Source organism: Hevea brasiliensis, chromosome 13 (assembly GCF_030052815.1).
Source record: "Hevea brasiliensis isolate MT/VB/25A 57/8 chromosome 13, ASM3005281v1, whole genome shotgun sequence".
Lineage (NCBI taxonomy): Eukaryota > Viridiplantae > Streptophyta > Magnoliopsida > Malpighiales > Euphorbiaceae > Hevea > Hevea brasiliensis.
The window spans coordinates 42,837,514-42,857,184 of NC_079505.1; the positions used below are offsets into that span (position 1 = coordinate 42,837,514).

Consider the following 19,671-nt stretch of genomic DNA (forward strand, 5'->3'; position numbering starts at 1 on the left):
TCTCATTTTGCTGTTGATTTGAGTTGTTTCTTTTTCCGCTGCGATGAGCTTTCCGTGAGAAACTCGTACTCTCCCCAACTTGCTTGTCCAAATTTATATTTAATAAATATTTACAGTATTTCGCTTAATGTTTATAAGTTCATTTAAATTCAGATAAAAGGCCTATTTAGATATAGCCTTATAGTCATATAATACTTAGATAAAAGGCCTATTTATATGTAGTCCAAGAATCATATAAAACCTTAAATTTTTTTAGTTTAAATAAACCTTTTTAATTAAAAAAAAGTAAATAAGTATTTTAAATTTTAAAAATAAATTAAATAAGCTTTTTAAATTTCCTTACAATTTAAATTCAATCAATATTATACATGGGTTTTCATCATCTATTTTGTCTATCCCATTTGTAAAATCTCAATAAATGTTTATTACAATCATAAAACATATTGATAAGTTATTTTTGTTAAATAATTTAAAAAATTTCTCTGTACGTTCATCATTTCACTGTCATTAACTTGATTATTATTTAATAAAATCGCAATTTGGAGAGAAAAGAGAGAAAATTTGAAGAGCTTAATTAACTAAAAAAAAAAAACCTTAAAAGGCTTATTTAACTTTTGAACCAAATTTCAAAAGCCTAAATAGGCTTTTTGTATTAGGTTTATAAGTATTTAGAATTTTAAGTAATTACATATATTTGTTCAATATTTATAAATTGTTGGTAATTAATTGATTGTTTAATAATTTATAAACACATTTATCATTAACTAGTTATTTTTTAAATGTATGTTATATATTTTTAATACTCGTATATGTATTGTAATTTAATATTATTATATATAATTTTTTCATATGATATACTATCATTATAATATATTAATTATTATCATGATAATATGTTGTATATATACTTATTATTTATAGATTAACTTAATGAAAATAAAGTATATCAATAAAAATAAGAAATTATTATAAAAAATTTATTATTGTAATATAATTTTATAATGGTAAATATTTTATAAATATATTAATTTAATTATTTATTATTTTATTAGTTTAAATATTTTCCTGTTAAATTTCTTCAATAATGAAATGTATAACTTTATGAATACTAATTAACTTTTAATATTATATGATTTTTTTTTTATAAAACATATATAAATAGCGTCAAAATCTAAATTTTTTTCAACATCATTTAAGAGTTTATTTATATAATTATAAAATAAATTCAATTTAATATAATTACATATAATGTTGAATTTCTAGCTATTTTATACTTAATTTTTTAGTTTTATTTGATAAAATTATCTATATACACTCATATCAATGAATATTAATATTATTTATTTTTATTTGATATATAATATTTTACATAATTTTATATTTTATTATTATATAGAGAAAAAACTTTAAAAATAAAATTGATAAATATATTAACACTAATAAATTATTTATAAATAATAAATTAATAATTATTTTTTTATGTAAAAAATACAAAATTAGTGCTAATAAAATAAAAAACACAAACGTAAGTTTATTATTATTTTTAATTGAAATATTTATATTAAAAAAGTATAAACAATTATTTAATTTACAATAAAATACTTTATCAAATTAACTTATAGCATATTTCTAAATTAAATTTTTTTATAATTATTTTTCTAAAAGTAAACATCAAATTTCAATAAATAAAATTTTTGAATACAAATAAATAAAAAAATATAATAAATGATGTAATACTTATATGCATATAAAAATTAGATTATTTTAAAATCAAAATATCAATTTAAGTTTATATTTAAATATAAATTTATCTAATTCAAATAATAATTTTATATTCAAATTATAATTTTTAATTCTTTTTATACGTATTTGTACATTAGCATTTTTAAAAAAATTAATAATATATCATTATAAAACACAACAAAATCAATATTATAAATTATAGTATTAAAAAATAAAAAAAAAACATTATATTTTTTTATATGTATACGCATTAGCTTTTTTAAAATTTTTAATAACATATTATTTTAAAATAAAAAAATAATATTATAAATTATAGTATTAAAAAAATTAAAAAATTATTATATTTTTTTTATATGAACACACATTAACATTTTTTAAATTTTTAATAATGTACTATTTTAAAATAAAAAAATCAATATCATAAATTATAACATTAAAAAATCATTATATTTTTTTGATATATGCACACATTAGCATTTTTAAAGTTTTAATCTACAATTTTAAAATAAAAAAACATATTATAAATTTCAATCATTCTATTAATTATATTAATTTTATAAGTAAACTCAAGCCTAACATATTATATTAATTATTAACTTTTTAAATAATATATATTTATTTAATTTTTTCTCATATATATCATTTATTTTATATGCTTTGTATATAATTATATATTACTTAAAAAATTTTATATTGGTATAATTGTATTATATATTACATACTAATTACATTTTTTTTTATAAATTAACAAATATGAATTTTTTTATAATACTTTTCCGTTGTTAGGATTCATTTAAAAAATGAGATATATAAATAAAATATATTTTTTTTATTTTTATAAATAATATAAATTATGAGGCTATTTTTATAAAATTTTATTTTAGATTATATTATAATAGAAATTTAATTAAATAGAATTTAAATGTAAGTAGGATTAAGAATTTCAGATTTATATAAACTCTAAAATCATATAGATAATTAAATTTTAAGTCTTCAGAATTTTAAATTTATATAAATTATAAAATTAAATTAAATAATAAAAAAAAATATAATTATGAATATTATAACTAAGAAAATATAATTTGGATAAAATTAATATTTTCTATTATTAAAATATGTATTACAAAATATATAGTAAAATTTTAAAATTAAACAAAAGTAACATAATAAAATATTTTGTCAAATTATCTTATAAACATAAAAAAATAATTTTTTTTAATTTATAAATTTAAAAAATATTGTAAATAAATAGATAAATTTATTTTTAAATTTATAAATTAATTTAATTAATTTATAAATTAAAATAAACACATTCTTAGTAATAATTTGATGTTTTCTTATAACATATTAGAAATTAAAAAAAAAAAAAGTATCAACTCAACTTTTGATTATTAGACGTATTATCAAAATTAATGAATTATTAATTTAATAATATAAATAATGATTAATTATTTTAAATTTTTTTATAATTATCAGCTCATTAACAAAATAAACAGTGAATAATTTGATGGTAGCACTTATCTGGTTCTGTTAAAAAATTCTCCCCGAACCTCTCAAAAAAAAAAAAAAAAGCCTCGAAGAAAACAATGCTTTGGAATTATTCATGATATTGCAAAGGTGAGCTAGCATGTAGGAGATTCAATTTCATTCCGAAAATTAAAAAAATTCAATTTTTTATAAATTAAATTATTAATAAAATAAAATAGATCAAATTGAATAAATTAAATTTTTAAATAAAACTAATAGAATCAAATTAAATTTTAGAAAAAACTGAACTAAATTGAAAAAAAAATCAGTTGGATTTGATTTACCTAATTAAATTTTATCTAAAGTTTATTTTTTGCATTTATTTTAAACTTATTTTAGAATCAATTTTAATTAATTTATTTAATTTTTAATTTAACTTAAACTTTAATAATAATTAATTAAAATATAAACTATTTAATTTAATTTAGTTTTATAATTTATTTTTTAAAAAAATTAAACGGAATCAAATTTCACAAATTAAAAATTAAAATACTATCCAATTCATTACCATGTAATTTTATCATCACTTTGGATAACTCCTTTTCCAAACAATGACTAGAATGACATTTTTACCCTTAATTCAAGAAAAATATTCGTTAATATTGGAGCTGAAGTACAAGGGTAAAAAGAGGAAATAGCAGTTGATAATCTTAAACAGATGATTTAGATAGAGTCAAAATCAAATTAGATCCATTGTGATATTGGATAATTATGGATTTCACAAAACTGGCGTTCTCTTTCTTCTTTTACTCACTATATATAGAGCGTCGTCAGAAGAGTGCCGCTTTGCCCCATATAACAGCTCTCTCTGTTTTCAATCATACTCTCATCTGTAAGTCTCTGTCTCTCTCTCTCTCTTTGGTTAGACTTTTTAGCTGAGATTAGGGAAAGGATTAAGAGCGTGGCTGTTGATACATCGCTTCTTTTCTCTTCGTTTTCGTGTTAATTTTTAGATATTTTAATTTCTATTTTTTTTTATTCTATGATTTTTCAGTCAGAATTATTCTTGTTTTTGTTGTCCTTGTTCGTGCTTCTCCACATTTCTTTGTTTTAGACTTATGAAAAGTTTTTTTCTTGAATTTCTGGTGACGGGATTTTTCCAGTTCGAAGTTGCTCGTTAGAATATTAACGATCAAACTATTAAGGAGGAACAATGAGCTTTACTCGGGCTCAAAATTTTTTCTTGATGGTAACACTGTTGCCCATTTTGGTTTTGTGCGCCAACTTTTATTCAGGATGAACTTTGGAAGAGAGAGGGTAATTCTTTGTCAAATTTTATGGCTTTTACTAGTGGGAATGTTTTATATTGATGTGGCTGTCCTCATTTGCAGTATGTTTCCAGCAAAGCTTGACCAGGTTCAATATGTGTTTAATTTGTAGGCTAATGGCTCATTTAGGTGGTTTCAGTAGGTTACTTTCCTGAAGCTTAGGAGCTCTATTATGAGTTAAGCCAATACATGATTGCTACTAGTTGTTAATGTAATCATGTTCAAGTCTATGTATGTGCACAAAGCATCACGGCCTTTTCTTGCTGGACATTGTTGTTTTATCCTAAATTTCTCATTAAATTTTCTACTTAGATTATGGGTTGATAAATATATACTTGTTGTATGTAGTATGTGAATGTGAGTATTACATACATCCTTTTCATTTCTCTTCATCTAATATATATAAATATATACTATTTTTATATACTTTTACCATTTGACAATCAATGGTCCTTTGCTTGTTTCCTTGTTATCCTGTATGCTGCAGAATCAGCTTGAAAAAATGGGCAAAATAAAGGGAGGAAAGATATTGTTGTTTCTTCTCTGCTTGAACATAGTCACCTTTGGAGTGGTAAGGCTCAAAAAGTGTCTCTTTCTAAGGGATTGTGTTTCATATGGGAAGAAAAATAATCTTTTCATTTTGTTTGCTTATTGTTATCCTTCTTTATAAGTTATTTTGATTGATTAATCAACTTTAGTTTAATCTTTTTGGTTTCACTGTCTTGCACTTAGATTGCTGATGGTCCACCTACATGCCCTGCTGATCTAGGTGGAGAATGCAATAATTCTGGTGAATGGAAAGGGGAATTCTTCCCTGGCATTCCTAAAATTAAGTATGAGGTAAAGACTTTAATGATGTTTGTCGCTTCACATTAAGTAATATTTGTGCTCCTTAATGTGCCATTATTTGGTTTATGAGCATGGGTTTCTTAAACCCTTCTGTCCACTTTTTGTCATCTAGAAATTTGTTAAAAGGATTATGTTGGCTTAGTGTATTTTATCCTTGTTATACATGCCAGCCAACTTTTTTCCTTTGCTGCCAGAAATCTTATTTTGGAAAGGTTGACATTTAAAATTTACTTCTTTGCAATAATTCATCATTATATGCATTTCTATAAACAATGCAATCAAGGAAATCTAGTTTTTGGAATTTAATTCTTCATCTTAAAAATACTCCCCCCTTCCCATTTCAAGTGCTTTTTAAGGTTTTGCACGAGGATTAAGGAAATGATTGGATAACTTCATTTTTATAAAATATATTAATAATTGACTAAAGTACCCTTGTAAATGCATCGGGGATAACAATAGATAAAGGTAAAGTTGGAAAAAAATTTATTGTTTCCTTAATTTTCTAAAAAAGCAAATAAAGTGGGACAAAAATTTTTTTTTAAAAAAATAACTTGAAATGGGATGGAGTAAGAAGTTTATTTTTTTATTATTTAGGAAATTTAATTAGTATTAGTATTTCTATTATTTAAGAATTTTATTATTATTTAGGAAGTAATATTTTATTTTATTTATGAAGTTTGAGTTGGTTTGAGATTTCAAATTTGTATTTGCTTGGTATTATCTTGTTTAGGATTTCAAATCCTAATGGTAGTAGGATTAACGATTATACTATAAATAACTGTGTCCTCTAGATATATTAGTAGATATTATATTGACAAATAGACAATTAAATTTTTTAGAATTAATAGAAAATTGAGAATTGTTTTTCATTCCCTTTTGAGTTTTTTATTCTGTTCCTCAGTTTGCTGTGTGTCTCATTACTGTTCTTTCTTGCTCCTGTTGTGAACCCTTGTCACTGTCCTACACCAAAACTATTGCCACTGTTCCAAGCCCTTCGCATGCTAGGTTCTTTCTTGGATCCTCGTAACCAGCCCCCCCACCTACTGGGTTATTTCTTAGAGCCTCACCATAGTTTTCCACCTCATGGCAACTCTTCACGAACCATCATTGTTTAGTCACCAGATAGCTGCGCTAAACAACAAATCGATGGCCCACTACCAGGTAACTCCCTCAATGCAAGTTTGCCATCTGAGGTTGCCTAGAATTCGAGTTTCAATCAGGTCAAATTTCAACATGAATTGCGACGTGATTGAAACCCAACAAAATTTGGTGTTTGGAGCTCACTCTAGTGTCACCTTTGCCAATGACATCGTTTCCACTGTTGGAACTCCCATTTGTCGCCCAACTCAAACAAGACTAGTCAAGTTTCAATCAATCAAGAACTGCAGCTGATTCACACTGCTATTATGCTGTGTTCCATCTAACTCGCGTGTCACCTTTGCCAATGACATTGTTTCCACTGTCGGAACTCCCATTTGTCACCCAACTCAAACGAGGCAGGTCGAGTTTCAACCAATCAAGAACTGCACCTGAGTTCATACTGCTATTATGCTATGTGTTCCATCTGATTTAGTGCTATGTCGCCTTCACGTCAGTATCCAATCACACCATCACCCAACAACATTGTTTGACACGCAAGTGCCATGTCAACCCTTGCCATCTCAAAAATTTTTTTGTAGAACTCGTCTCTGCTAATTTTGACGTTATTTTTTATTGACATCTGTTTTTGGCAGAAACAAACATTGAAGGCTGGTAAGAGCTTTGAATTGTGTTTTCAGTGAGATTATGTGGGTTGAAATTCAAAGATCACAAGTTGAAATCGTTTACTATAAAATACAAGTGATTGAAACATGTTATTGATACTGGTAGGATTAATAATTCTACTATAAATACCTATGTCCTCTATGTATTTTAGTAGATTTTTGTTGTTGATGAATTGACAATTAAATTTTTGAGAATTAATAGATAATTGGGAATTCTTTCTCATTCCCTTTAGAGTGTTTTATTGCGTTCCACATCACTATGCCAGTTAAAAAATACATGTTTGCATTGTCATTTGTAGGGACCTTTGAGCAAGAATCCACTTGCATACAAATGGTATAATGCAGAAGAAGAGATTCTTGGGAAGAAAATGAAGGTCGTATTTCATTCTTAATTTGTTATTGCATCAATTACTTGATGATTTCTAAAATTATTTTTGGCCACAGGACTGGATGAGATTTAGTGTTGCATTTTGGCATACATTCCGTGGCACCGGAGGTGACCCATTTGGTGCACCAACTAAATATTGGCCTTGGGAAGATGGTACCAATTCATTGGCCATGGCCAAAAGAAGAAGTGAGATTGATATATATTAAACTCTCTTCTTTATATGGTGTTTGTATGTAAATTATGCTGATTTATTTATTTATTTTGTTACATAATTTAGTGAGGGCCAATTTTGAGTTCCTGGACAAGCTTGGAGTAGATAAGTGGTGTTTCCATGATAGGGATATAGCCCCTGAGGGAAAAGCTCTTGAGGTTAGTGAGTCAATTTACAGTAACTTCAGAGGTAGGGAAGAATGGTTTACATGCTTATGCATTTGAAACTTTGGGAAGTGAAATTTGTACTCTTTTAAAATCTAGGCAAACCATATTTTCGTTGATCCTAGGTCTGCCTAGTGAAACTAGTTAATCTGGGCTATTTGTTTGTGTTGCAGGAAACTAATGCGAACTTGGATGAAGTGGTGGCCCTTGCCAAAGAGCTTCAGGTAATTTTACATGAATGATAGGTCATGAAGTGGACTCAAGACTGGGCCTATTAATCTCCATGTACCATGTCTTGCTTCTATGGGCCTTGGTGTTATTACTTTTCCTGTTAATTGCCTGATATTCTGGTTACATTTCACATGTACCTTTTTTAATTCATTATGTATGTAGCATCTTGGTTTATTATTGTGAAATACCTTATATATTTTTGAATGCATTGTATTATTGTAATATAATCCTGGATCGAAGTCTCCGCATCCACTGCTTGGGAAAAGCCTTAACTTGTAGGTTATCTGAAAATGGTGTTTCATTTTTACTTGTGTGTTGGGCATGCCATGCAACAATGTTGGACTTTACCGTCATTAACTATTATGTGGTTATTCCTTTTAGATATCAATGTGCATGACATACTTATTTTTCTTGTCACTACTCATCTCATGAGTGTACCAAGCATGATTTTTATTTTGTAATTTTTATATTAAATGCTTGATTGTGCTTCTTTTTTCAGTATGAAGTCCTGTTCCTTTTTAAATAATTCTATCATGCGACCATGCAGGGAACCAAGATCCATCCTTTGTGGGGCACAGCTCAGTTGTTTTTCCATCCTCGTTACATGCATGGTGCTGCTACTAGGTACTGTGCACTGATAATTGGTTGAATGCTGAGCTGGTGATGGTATTTAGATTGCATATTTGTTGACTTGAGATTGGGTCCCTTACTCCCTTTGCAGCTCTGATGTAGGTGTATATGCTTATGCTGCAGCTCAAGTTAAGAAAGCAATGGAGGTGTGTAATCTGAAGATTGTATAGTTGTGTGAATATATCTGGCCTCTGCAATACTGCTTTTCTTATAGATGCCAAGTGTGTCGCAATTAACATTTCTCAACAGGTCACCCACTACTTAGGTGGAGAAAATTATGTCTTCTGGGGTGGACGTGAGGGGTATCAGTCTCTCTTGAACACAGATATGGAAAGGGAACTTGATCATTTGGTATTATTCTCCTCTTTACCAAATGTTTGGGTGTATGCTTTCAAATATCTCATAATGTGAATTTATCTTCTTTCCAAAAATTAACTTTTGAAGCATCCCTCCTCTTTTTTTTTTGTTGGTCAAGCATCTCTAGTTTTTAACTGATCAGTTCGGTTCCCACAGGCAAGGTTTATGGAAGGAGCTGCTGCCTACAAGAAGAAGATTGGATTCAATGGTATACTATGTCATTTCATTGCCTGTGCCTCTCACTTGAGTGATGTGAATTTTTCTTAAAAAAAACTCAAATCTTTAATAGGGTGTGATACAATTTTTCTTTCAGTTGGGGTATAACATATGAGTAATTCGTTTTCTGATTCTCTTCTTTCTTTCTTGTTAACTGTTCTTGCATTCAATTACTGAACATTTTTTTTTTCTTTACACATTTCTAGAAATCGAACTTATTTTTTTGCTTTTTGATTTTCAGGAACTCTGCTAATTGAGCCCAAGCCACAAGAACCTACCAAACATCAGTATGCTTCATTTTTCCCCCAACTACTTGGGGATTAAGGCTTAGTTCTTGTTTTGTTGTCGTATTTTTTTTTTTTACCCTTTGGCTTTATGTTTATATATGTTGTGTTTTTGTAAGGTATGACTGGGATGCTGCAACAGCAGCTAATTTCCTGCGAAAATATGGACTTACAGGTGCTCATTCGAACTTCATTCCTAATCTTTTTGGGCTTTATTGACATTTAAGCACACCGTTGTATGTATGAAATTTAACATGTCAACACATGCTTATGCACACATGTGCATGCCCAGATAAGCAAATGTGCATCATTTGCTAGTTAGAATTTTACTATGAAATTTTGGTATCATTGCAAAATTGTCTGTTGATAGTTATAATGTTAAATTACTGATAACTTCTCAAAATTTTGTTCACACGAGCCTGGGATTATTTGAATTTAATTAGATATTTAAATGTTATGTTCATAATTGGACAAATTATTGATGCTAGTTTTAATCATTAATATGTGATAACATAATATGTGTGCTTTGCATGTGTGTGTGTGTGTTTTTACTGTAATGCAAGTATTAGAATTTTTCTCCATTGTGATGTACCAAGAAATAAATATTGGATAGCTGTATAGTCTGTATTAGAATGAATTTGTTTGAGTTAATTTAATTAAATTCTTTATTTGGGACAGCTTAAAATTGGTCGAGTCCCTTACATAGGAAACCTGGCTGTTTGGTACAGACTTCAGGAAAAAAAAAAAAAAGAAAAACACTTGCAAAGCAATGATCCTTTTCGCTGCTTGTTCCTTTTCTATGCCTTCAGACCTGTCTTTGGCGCCTCTATTATCCCTTCCTATTTGACAACATTTTTACTGCTCTTTGGATTTTTCTCGGGCGGCTATTGGAACTGTCCTTTTTATATATCATCACTCACCACTTCTAAGTGTGCCTTTTAATTATAAATTAGATTATTTTTTATACTGTACCTTCTCCATGCTTTAGTTAATTTTTTTGCTTTGCTTCTCCATCTTCTATTACTTTAATGAGAGAGTGGTTTTTCATAATCAATTTACTGTTATGATTTTATGTTATTTTTCTAAAAATTTATTGTATCTATGCGCATAATTTCATGGAGGACCCCTTACTATTTTAAAGTTCCATTTTTTTATTGATCCCCTTCGTGAAAAATTTCCTGGAGAGCTGTAGTTTCTGAAATCCTATTGAACCGAAAGTCTTAGGTCAACTGTGAACATGGGAGTTAGTGAAGAACCTAGTCAATTTGAGTTTGACATATGATATAGTATTGATCTCATAGCCTATGCAGGCTTTTTTAGTGCTTCCAGTCATGGTTTTGGTTATCAGCCTTGATATGCATATGTTATTGGGAAGGTTGTGTAATGTACAATGTGATCTTTTTTTCCTTTTCTAAAAATTAAATATTGGAAAAATGTCTCTTTTATTGGAGTTCGTTCATGCTCACTTTATTTTTTATACATTGATACTATGGGATTCCTCTTATTAATGAAATTGTGAGTTGAAATTAATGAATAATAAATAATTTCATCAGAAAAGAAGGAGCCATGTTCATGGTTACGGTGCCAGCTGTTAAAATCAGGTCCAATTGTGTAGGACTAGATCTTGGTAGTAGCCCATAACGATCAAAGTTGAATCGTGAGCCTATTAATGAAGCAAATTCAATAAAGCAACAACTAGTACCATAGAGCAGCGGCCATAAATTGGAGAGTCTTGACCAATTTGAAAGATCATTTGATGTCGTTGAAATACCTGAAATTTGAGTTGTTCGATCAAGTAAAGGAAACTCAATGATGTTGCATGGGATCTCATTAAAATCTTCACACGTGGTTTTTCCTAAAAGAAGCCCCCTGGCTTCATAAAATTTCTCCATGGGGAGGCTTCATTGGAAAAATATAAGCATAACCCTGGGCTTGTAGATATTTTAAGTAACAGCACCTTTCTATTTTGCATGGTGCCTGGGCAGTTTAAAACTCTTACTTTGGCACTCCAAATTAGCTCGATGCTCTATAATCTTTAATCATCAACTTCGAAGATGGATTTCACTGTTCTCCATTTTAGAGGAGTTTTAAGTCTGTTACTTGACAGTGCTTTCTATTTAGTGAGTCTGATCTGATGGCTGATAGTTAAACTCATTGCCCTTCTTTCCTTTTGTAGGAGAATTCAAGCTCAATATTGAGTGCAACCATGCCACTCTTTCTGGTCACAGGTACATAAGATGTATTTTGGTTTATGCCTCCTTGGTACTTGAGATTATTGCCAGTTGACATATGGATGTGTGAAAATTGGCCAACCTGTAATACTTAATACATTTCACAGCTGTCATCATGAGCTTGAAACTGCAAGAATCAATGGTTTACTGGGAAATATTGATGCTAATACTGGTGACCCTCAGATTGGTAAAAGAATTAGAAACCTTTTCCACTTTTTAAAATTTACACCTTTATTATTGAAAAAGAACTGAAATCATTTGTGATTTGAATGCAGGGTGGGATACAGATCAATTCATGACGGATATTGCAGAGGCAACTATGGTTATGCTTAGTGTGATAAAAAATGTAAGTAAAGGCTATGTCACTTTAATTTGATTGTGAAAATTCAAGACCTTGCCATTTCAGATGGGATGAGATTGTATGGTTTCATTTTGTGTTGGACACAGGGAGGATTGGCACCAGGAGGATTCAATTTCGATGCGAAATTGTCAGTTTCTTAGTTTCTGGATTTCCTTCTTTTTCACACATGCATGCAACATTTTATCATGGACTTCTATATTCTGTATATTTGATCTTAATAATTACTTTTGAGTTGTTACCAAAAAAATAATCACTTTCGAGTTGATGATAATTAGGCGAAGAGAGAGTACAGATGTGGAGGACCTGTTCATTGCTCATATTGGTGGAATGGATACATTGGCTCGGGGACTACGAAATGCAGCTAAGTTGATTGAGGTAAGCTTTTCAGTTTTCGATGTCCTTTCCCTGAATTCTTATTGAAGATCTTTCCTTTATCCTGATTTTGATACTAATTGAGTCCTCTCGCTGTGAAATGAAGGATGGTTCTTTGGCTGAGCTTGTTAGCAAGCGCTATGAGAGTTTTGACTCAGAAATTGGCAGACAAATAGAGGTAACATGCCTCAATTTAATACCTTTTTTGACTTAGTTTTGGTTTCTTTTTCCTGCTAATTGAAAATTAATGTATCTTCCAACAGGCTGGTAAGGTTGATTTTGAAATGCTTGAGAAGAAGGCCTTTGAATGGGGTGAACCAAAGGTTGCATCGGCTAAGCAGGTAATTCAATAATTAACCTGATTTGTGCTTGCAGCAACTAGCAACAACTGCTTCAGTAAACTCAAAATATCCATCACCACCTTACCCTCTTATTAAATGCAAACACTATGAAATGATCTCTTATTGTTTTTATTGACCTGGAGAACTAGATAGGAAAAGTGTTTTAAGACTGGAATGAACTTCTCATCTCAGTCCATAAAGTTAGAAGTGAGAAATCAGCCAGTGTTTTCTTTTTAGAACTAGGTGTTGAACATGATGAACTTGCATTGTGTGGAAAATCATTTATTCAGATGTTTTCATTTGCCCATTTCATTTTGATTTGCAGCCCTTGTTCCTTTGAAATATTGTAACTTGTAAGAGATCTTACCGTTGGCTATGGCAAACCATTTCATCTAATTCTGGAGAATTAAATTGTTCAATTAGTTACATTTAGGTCCTTAACGTTTTAGATTGTTAGATTGTGGATAGAATCTAATATGGGATATGTGTTTGATGTTACAGGAACTTGCAGAGATGATTTTCCAGTCTGCATTGTAGATCATTGTAAGTAGTAGGGCTCCATCCACTCCCCGCAGATCCCCCTCTTTTGCAATCATCTTTGGTATAAATAATACATACTGGAGCATACCAATAACTGATATGATGTAATGTAGTAAATGTTTTGTTTTGAGCTAAATGCATGAGCAACATTTTAATTTACCAAATGCGCTATGCACTTTGTTTGAATGTGCCTTTCTTATGAAAAGGGAGCATATAATGTTACATCTTTTAATATACCTATATTTCGAGTTGCATGTCCTATAGTTGGTGAAGATATGAAGGCAAGTTGATGTTTGCTGATATGATGAGTCCAATGCTCATCACTCTGGCCGATGTGATGTGTCCATTAGAGGTTGCCATATGGACATTCAAAGCAGAACTAGAACCTTCAAAAATAAGAATCGTAACTGGTATTGAGCTTGACAGAAAATGACTAGGAACTGAAACTAGCTGGAGTCGTGGCTTATTGTTCCAGTTCTAGTTAATAACTATCTTTTGTGGCCAGAATCGGTTCATACCAAACCGGTGGTCAGGCCTACTCCCTATTCATAGCTAGGTCCGCCATTCCATCTATGTCCATATCTTAGAAATTCTGGTTAGTTTAGCTAGCTTTTAGCTAAATTTTCTTTGAATTCTTGATTTTACTCTATCTTGCACAATTAGAGAACTGAGATTTGACATGGAATATGGATAAGATAAATAAATTTTAGTTTTTCAAAATAATTTTGTAGTTTTTCATAATTATCTTGAGTTTTTGAAGAAACCAATTATTTTATAATATGAATTATTTAGAAAATAGAAGAAAACTTAAAGATTAATTTAGTAATTTGTGAATGTATTTGATAGGAACAGTATATACTTAGTTGTATATCCTCTCGTGTAAGGAGACTTATTTTCATTCAAATGATAATGGGTGACTAGAGAATTTATCTCCATTACCTTTTTATCTCTTTTTCATTTGAAAATTTACAACCCCATATTTCAGATTTCATATTTCAAATTTCAACGGTGGTGACACCACCCTTCGTTAACTTAATTTTTCATTTTAGGTTGATAAAAAAAAAAATAATTGAAGTATTCCATTGCAAACTGATAGGATCAATCCTGATCGATGATGCGTCTTGCAAGTTCAGAACAGATCATGTTCATATGAGATGCCAAATTCATATATTGTGCCCAAAATTAAATTTCATGAATGATTTAGAAAATTATATGCCTGAGCTTTATAAGTTATTGACCACCGTGGCTATGCAAATGAATAAAAAAAAAAACTGCATTTTTTATGGGAAATTTATTATTTAGTTCTTGAATTTTTACAAACATTATAATTTGGTCATTGTATTTTGATAATTAAATGATTTAGTCTCTCACTTATATTTTTGTTAAAATTAGAGTTTCTTTTTACTAATATTAACATTTAAGTGAAAAGATAAATATATCATTTATTCAATTAAAAGAAATTTACTATTTGACACATGGAGTTTGAAAAAGATCGATATTATGATTTGATCATTATATTTTAAAAATTAAACGATTTGTCCTTTATTTATGTTTTCCTTAAATAAATTAATTCTTTCTATTTTATAAAAAGAATTCAAAAAAAATTTAATAAGAACAAAATTAATAAGAAAAGAAAAAAATTTAATAATTTAAGCAATTATCAAATATAGAAACTAAATTGTTCAATTTTTAAAATACATGAATCAAGTTAAAATTGAATAACTAAATAATAAATTTCTCTTAATTGAGTAAATGATATATTTATGTTTTTACTTAAACTAATGATAATATTAAATGAAAACACCTTTAATTTTGATGAAAGTTTAAATAATGGATTAAATTGTTCAATTTATAAAATAAAGTGTCAAATCATAATATTAATTAAAACTTTGATATCAAATAATAAATTACCTTTTTTTTTATTAGGGTGAGTCTTGCATTTCACTATAATAATGATTTTAATAAATCTACTAATATATATACATCAGTTTCATGCAACAATTTCTCTGACCGCATGGAAAATTAATAATTTAAATAAATTTACAAAAGATTTATCTTCTACATTATGAAACATGCATTGGGATTTTCATCACTAAACAACTGAGGAGCATAAACATAGTGAATAAAATAAGGTACATTGCCCTCTGTAGTTTTTGCCTCCACCTTCTTCTCTTCCTTGAATTCTACAACATCAATCGACCCAATTGCTTTACCTTTAACTTCAACTTTTGCCTTTTCTTCCTTTACTGTTTTGTGTTCCTCTACTTTTGCCTTTTCTTCCTTTACTGTTTTTTGTTCCTCTACTTTTGCCTTTTCTTCCTTTACTGTTTTTTGTTCCTCAATCTTTTCTTCTTTTTTCTCTGGTTTGGAGGTCAAGATCTCAGCATTTTTGTGCACCTTCTTTCGTATGTAACCTAGTAGTTTATCGGGCTCTATGGTTCCATGAACCGTTAAGGTTTGAGCTTTCATGTCAGTTTTGACATTGTAAATGCCTGTATCGTATCATTAATCGATTAGATTCCGTAGATTTTTCCCCTTAATTATTTTGCTTTTCAAATATTAAAATTTTTTTACCTAAATTCGATCTAATAATTCATGATACAATATACATGATAAAACTCATATATTTATTTATATTTTAAGAAATTAGATATAAAACATCAAAATATTTGCATAATTTTGTAATTTATATAAACATTTTAATTTTGAATTAAGTATCCTAGACCTTCACATTTGGTGCAATTATAATCAAAGTTCAAAATTAATTTAAAAAAACTTAAATTTTGTAACCAGATGTCCTAAATTTTAAATTTTATTATCCAAATTCATATAAATTTATTTATATATGTTTTAAAATAAAGAGCATTATTTTTTTTATTGATATGGTCATATTTTTTTTAAAACAATCAATTAGCTTAAAAATTACCAAAATGCAAAATCTTTTAGGGCATTTAATTAATATAACTATAAGTTTAAGACATTTAGTTACCGGCAAAACTATAATTTCTGTAAATAAATTTTAAATTTTGGTTATAATTACACTCTATATGAAAAATTGAAATATTTAATTTAAAATTAAAATGTTCAAATAAAACTATAAATTATGCAAATATTTAGTATTTTATATCAAATTAAAATATTTAATTTAAAATTAAAATATTCAAATAAAATTATAAAGTATGCAAATATTTAATATTTTATATCCAATTACCTTTATATTTTAAATTCATAAGAAATGAAATTTAGACAAGTTTTTCTGGTAAAATATCCATCCATCGTCAGTTTGTTACCTTGGTGCTTCAATAACCTCCTTCGCAGGTCATCCTCGCATTTGTCACAATGCATGTTAACCTTTACTGTTGTTGTGCGTATAATTGCCTTCAAATAACATAGAAAAATAACTCAGTTATTACAATATATTTTTATATATAGTACGAATGCATTCACCTTATTATAGACAAAAAAAAAAAATATTCATTTATAGTGTGGCACTTGTATGTCAAAAATTTTGAGGAAAAAAAAAGTAAAGAATCATATGATTTACTTGTTAATAATACGAAATAAATAAATGCAATTATATAACCATTTCAATTTAGATATTTTGAATTTTGTACAAATAAAATTAAGTTATGAGTTATTTAAAATTTTGCGATTTTAAATTGGATTTAACAATTACACTAAAATTTGTCACTCAATCTCAATACCAATTCATGGGAACTTGAAATTAATTATGTAATACAAATGTATATAAATATATATAATTGATTAATTATTTTCATTATATGTTTGTGTAATTTATGTTTATCTATAATTCAAAATAGTAATATGTTAATATATTTACATGTATTTTAATAAAATTAAAGTTAAAATTAAAAAAATTACAGTTTAAAAAAAAAAGGCTGGGAATGGGAAATTCCTGTGGGAGTGAGAAGTAAGGACGGAATGGAAGATTTTCTCCCTGATAAGGAAACGGTAAAGGGAGTGGAGAATGACACGGAATTTTATAAAATTAAGGCTAAATAATTAAAAAAAATTCAAAATCTTTATAAATTTTTTAAATTTAACTAAAATTTTTTAATTTTATTAATTTAATTTTAAACTTTTATATTAATTTTAATTTTAATAATTAATTTAATTAAATTATTTAATTGAGAAAAGTAATTCATATATTTACTTATATTATTATATTAATAAATTTTTTTATTTTATATTAATTTTAATAGTATTTTTTTAATTAAATTCTGTTTCAAAAGTTATAATTACATTTCTTTAGTTATATTATTAGTTTATATTTTATATTTAAATATTTATTTTAATAATTTTTTCTTAAATTCAAAATAAAATAATGAAAAAAATGTGAATTAAAGTATAAATAAAAAGAAAAATAGGAAAAATTAAAAATTAAGTTAATAATGTTAGATATATTATTTATTTATTATATATATATTTATATCAATAATAAAAATATTAAATTTATTGAATAAGTTATTAAAATTAAAAAAATAGCTAAAATTAATAATAAATTGTTAATTAATCATTTCAATTATTTTTAATTAAATTTATTGTTAACATTGAAAATAATTGATAAAAATAAAAATGTTTTGATTAAAATTGATAATTTACATAATTTTTTTTTTATAATTTAGCAGTATAAAATTATATATATATATATATGTGTGTATATGAGAGAGAGCACACTCGTGCATGTATATGTATGTTCTTTGACACACACAAACATATATATATATATGTAAGATATCTAATTGTTATATATATATATATATATATATATATAACAATTAGATATCTTACACAGTCTTAGAGATGATTTTAATACCACTAAAACTAATGTTCATTAGTTAATTTTATTTGAGTTTCAATATATATATATATATATATATATATATATATATATACTTCTGATATGAGATAAAATAAAATGGGAATGTATATAGAACAGGCAAGTGGGTAAGTGGTTATAGTATTGTAAAAAATTTCATGAAAATGCATTTGTGATTGAGTGAAGACCTACTTCTTTGGTTTCCTTGACTACTTTCTTCTCTGTTGCAGCTGCTTCCTTAATCTTAATTTGTGGTGAAATCAACTCAACCTTTTTTGTGCTCAATTTCTCTATTTGTTTATGAATTTTTAGCACATCAATCGTGCCCTTAACCTTAATTTCAGCCTTCTCAATATCATAGTCCACGTTATGAACCCCTGGTGAGAAAGAAAATTAAAGCAGTTCTAATGCTCTATTAGCTTTATGAATATTCAAAAAATGTTCAAAGGTAATCAACATAGAAGTCAGGAGAAAGAAAATAAAAGAAAAGAAAAAGCAGGAGAACCTTGGATTCTCATAAGAGGCTTCCTGATATCTTGTGCACATTTCTGGCAATGCAAGTTCACTTTGTAGACGGCAGTTATCACCTCATCCGCTTTCTTCTCATCTTTTTTTGATGCCATATTAGAAACAAATCTTGGAGAAGCCACCCAACAATTGAAACACCTATATATTCCTGAAAGATCTATATGCAAATCTAAACTAGCTGCAGAAATTAAGCTAATTACTCTAGAATCTTAAGAGTGAAGCTGGAATTTGTAATGTTTTAAGGCAATTTCTTGGTGGGATTTTGCTGAGAGTAGTTCACCTGAAAGTTGACAATTGCAGGTACAAGCCTATCATATCTTCCTTTGAAGTCTCACCCACCCTCAACTTCTTCGCATTTCCTTCCCATTATTTCTGCTCTACGTTTGTTGCAATCCATTATCAATTCCTACATTGTACCTCTCTTATCAAGCCCACCTCCACACGCACCCTTTCACTACCAAAATCAAGCAAAAAACACATGCAAATAAATGAAAGAACTCATATTTAGGAACGGCCATTATTTTCAAATGCGCACAACAAAGCAATTAAGAAATTCAATGTAATTAATTTCAAAAAAAGAAAAAATCAATGTAATTAATTATAAAAATACTGTTATTTAATCCATATAAGACTGGTCTGGTTGGATCATTGAACTACACTCTAAATTATTTTGAGTTTGTAATCTACTAGATTAAAAAGTGACCTGGTGTGATTAGAGTAGTCACCAAAATTTTTTGAGTGTTGATAAGGAGAATTGAACTAAAAACATCATACATAGTCTTTAAATCACAACCGGTTGAACTAATTTAATAGTGATAAGCTTTTTA

The 19,671-nt window shown here is 27.7% G+C and overlaps 2 protein-coding genes across 3 annotated transcripts; one reads left to right on the top strand and one right to left on the bottom strand.

The window, feature by feature from the left end:
- The first annotated feature begins 3,949 nt into the window (after window positions 1-3,949).
- On the top strand, window positions 3,950-13,640 carry LOC131168741 (xylose isomerase-like). 2 transcript variants are annotated; one of them, XM_058131992.1, is made up of 21 exons: window positions 3,950-4,102; window positions 5,026-5,109; window positions 5,271-5,378; window positions 7,450-7,524; window positions 7,595-7,724; window positions 7,816-7,907; window positions 8,087-8,137; window positions 8,692-8,768; window positions 8,866-8,920; window positions 9,024-9,125; window positions 9,288-9,339; window positions 9,589-9,634; window positions 9,751-9,806; window positions 11,808-11,859; window positions 11,970-12,049; window positions 12,138-12,208; window positions 12,310-12,350; window positions 12,499-12,598; window positions 12,702-12,773; window positions 12,859-12,936; window positions 13,438-13,640. In XM_058131992.1, the coding sequence occupies exons 2-21, from the start codon at window positions 5,041-5,043 to the stop codon at window positions 13,471-13,473; spliced, it is 1,443 nt and encodes a 480-aa protein (XP_057987975.1). In that variant the 5' UTR covers window positions 3,950-4,102; window positions 5,026-5,040; the 3' UTR covers window positions 13,474-13,640. The 2 variants fall into 2 exon arrangements, with proteins under 2 accessions (XP_057987975.1, XP_057987974.1); XM_058131991.1 differs by lacking the exon at window positions 3,950-4,102 and adding an exon at window positions 4,103-4,527.
- A 1,731-nt stretch (window positions 13,641-15,371) lies between these two features.
- On the bottom strand, window positions 15,372-19,036 carry LOC110660594 (heavy metal-associated isoprenylated plant protein 4). Its single transcript, XM_021818942.2, has 4 exons — window positions 18,822-19,036; window positions 18,509-18,693; window positions 16,767-16,854; window positions 15,372-15,968 (listed from the first exon to the last, which is right to left on the bottom strand). Exons 1-4 carry the CDS (start codon window positions 18,937-18,939, stop codon window positions 15,535-15,537), a joined length of 825 nt encoding a protein of 274 aa, XP_021674634.1. The 5' UTR covers window positions 18,940-19,036; the 3' UTR covers window positions 15,372-15,534.
- Window positions 19,037-19,671: the final 635 nt, after the last annotated feature.

What these genes read in the sequence shown, in the direction of transcription:
- LOC110660594 (XM_021818942.2), bottom strand. Translation starts at nt 18,939, where the DNA reads ATGGCATCAAAAAAAGATGAGAAGAAAGCGGATGAGGTGATAACTGCC. An exon ending in GCCTCTTATGAGAATCCAAG is followed by an intron (nt 18,694 to 18,821) that starts GTTCTCCTGCTT and finishes CTTTCTCACCAG; the next exon opens with GGGTTCATAACGTGGACTAT. An exon ending in TAGTCAAGGAAACCAAAGAA is followed by an intron (nt 16,855 to 18,508) that starts GTAGGTCTTCAC and finishes TGTTATTTGAAG; the next exon opens with GCAATTATACGCACAACAAC.
- LOC131168741 (XM_058131991.1), top strand. Translation starts at nt 4,507, where the DNA reads ATGAACTTTGGAAGAGAGAGG. An exon ending in TTCCTAAAATTAAGTATGAG is followed by an intron (nt 5,379 to 7,449) that starts GTAAAGACTTTA and finishes TGTCATTTGTAG; the next exon opens with GGACCTTTGAGCAAGAATCC. An exon ending in GGCCATGGCCAAAAGAAGAA is followed by an intron (nt 7,725 to 7,815) that starts GTGAGATTGATA and finishes TACATAATTTAG; the next exon opens with TGAGGGCCAATTTTGAGTTC.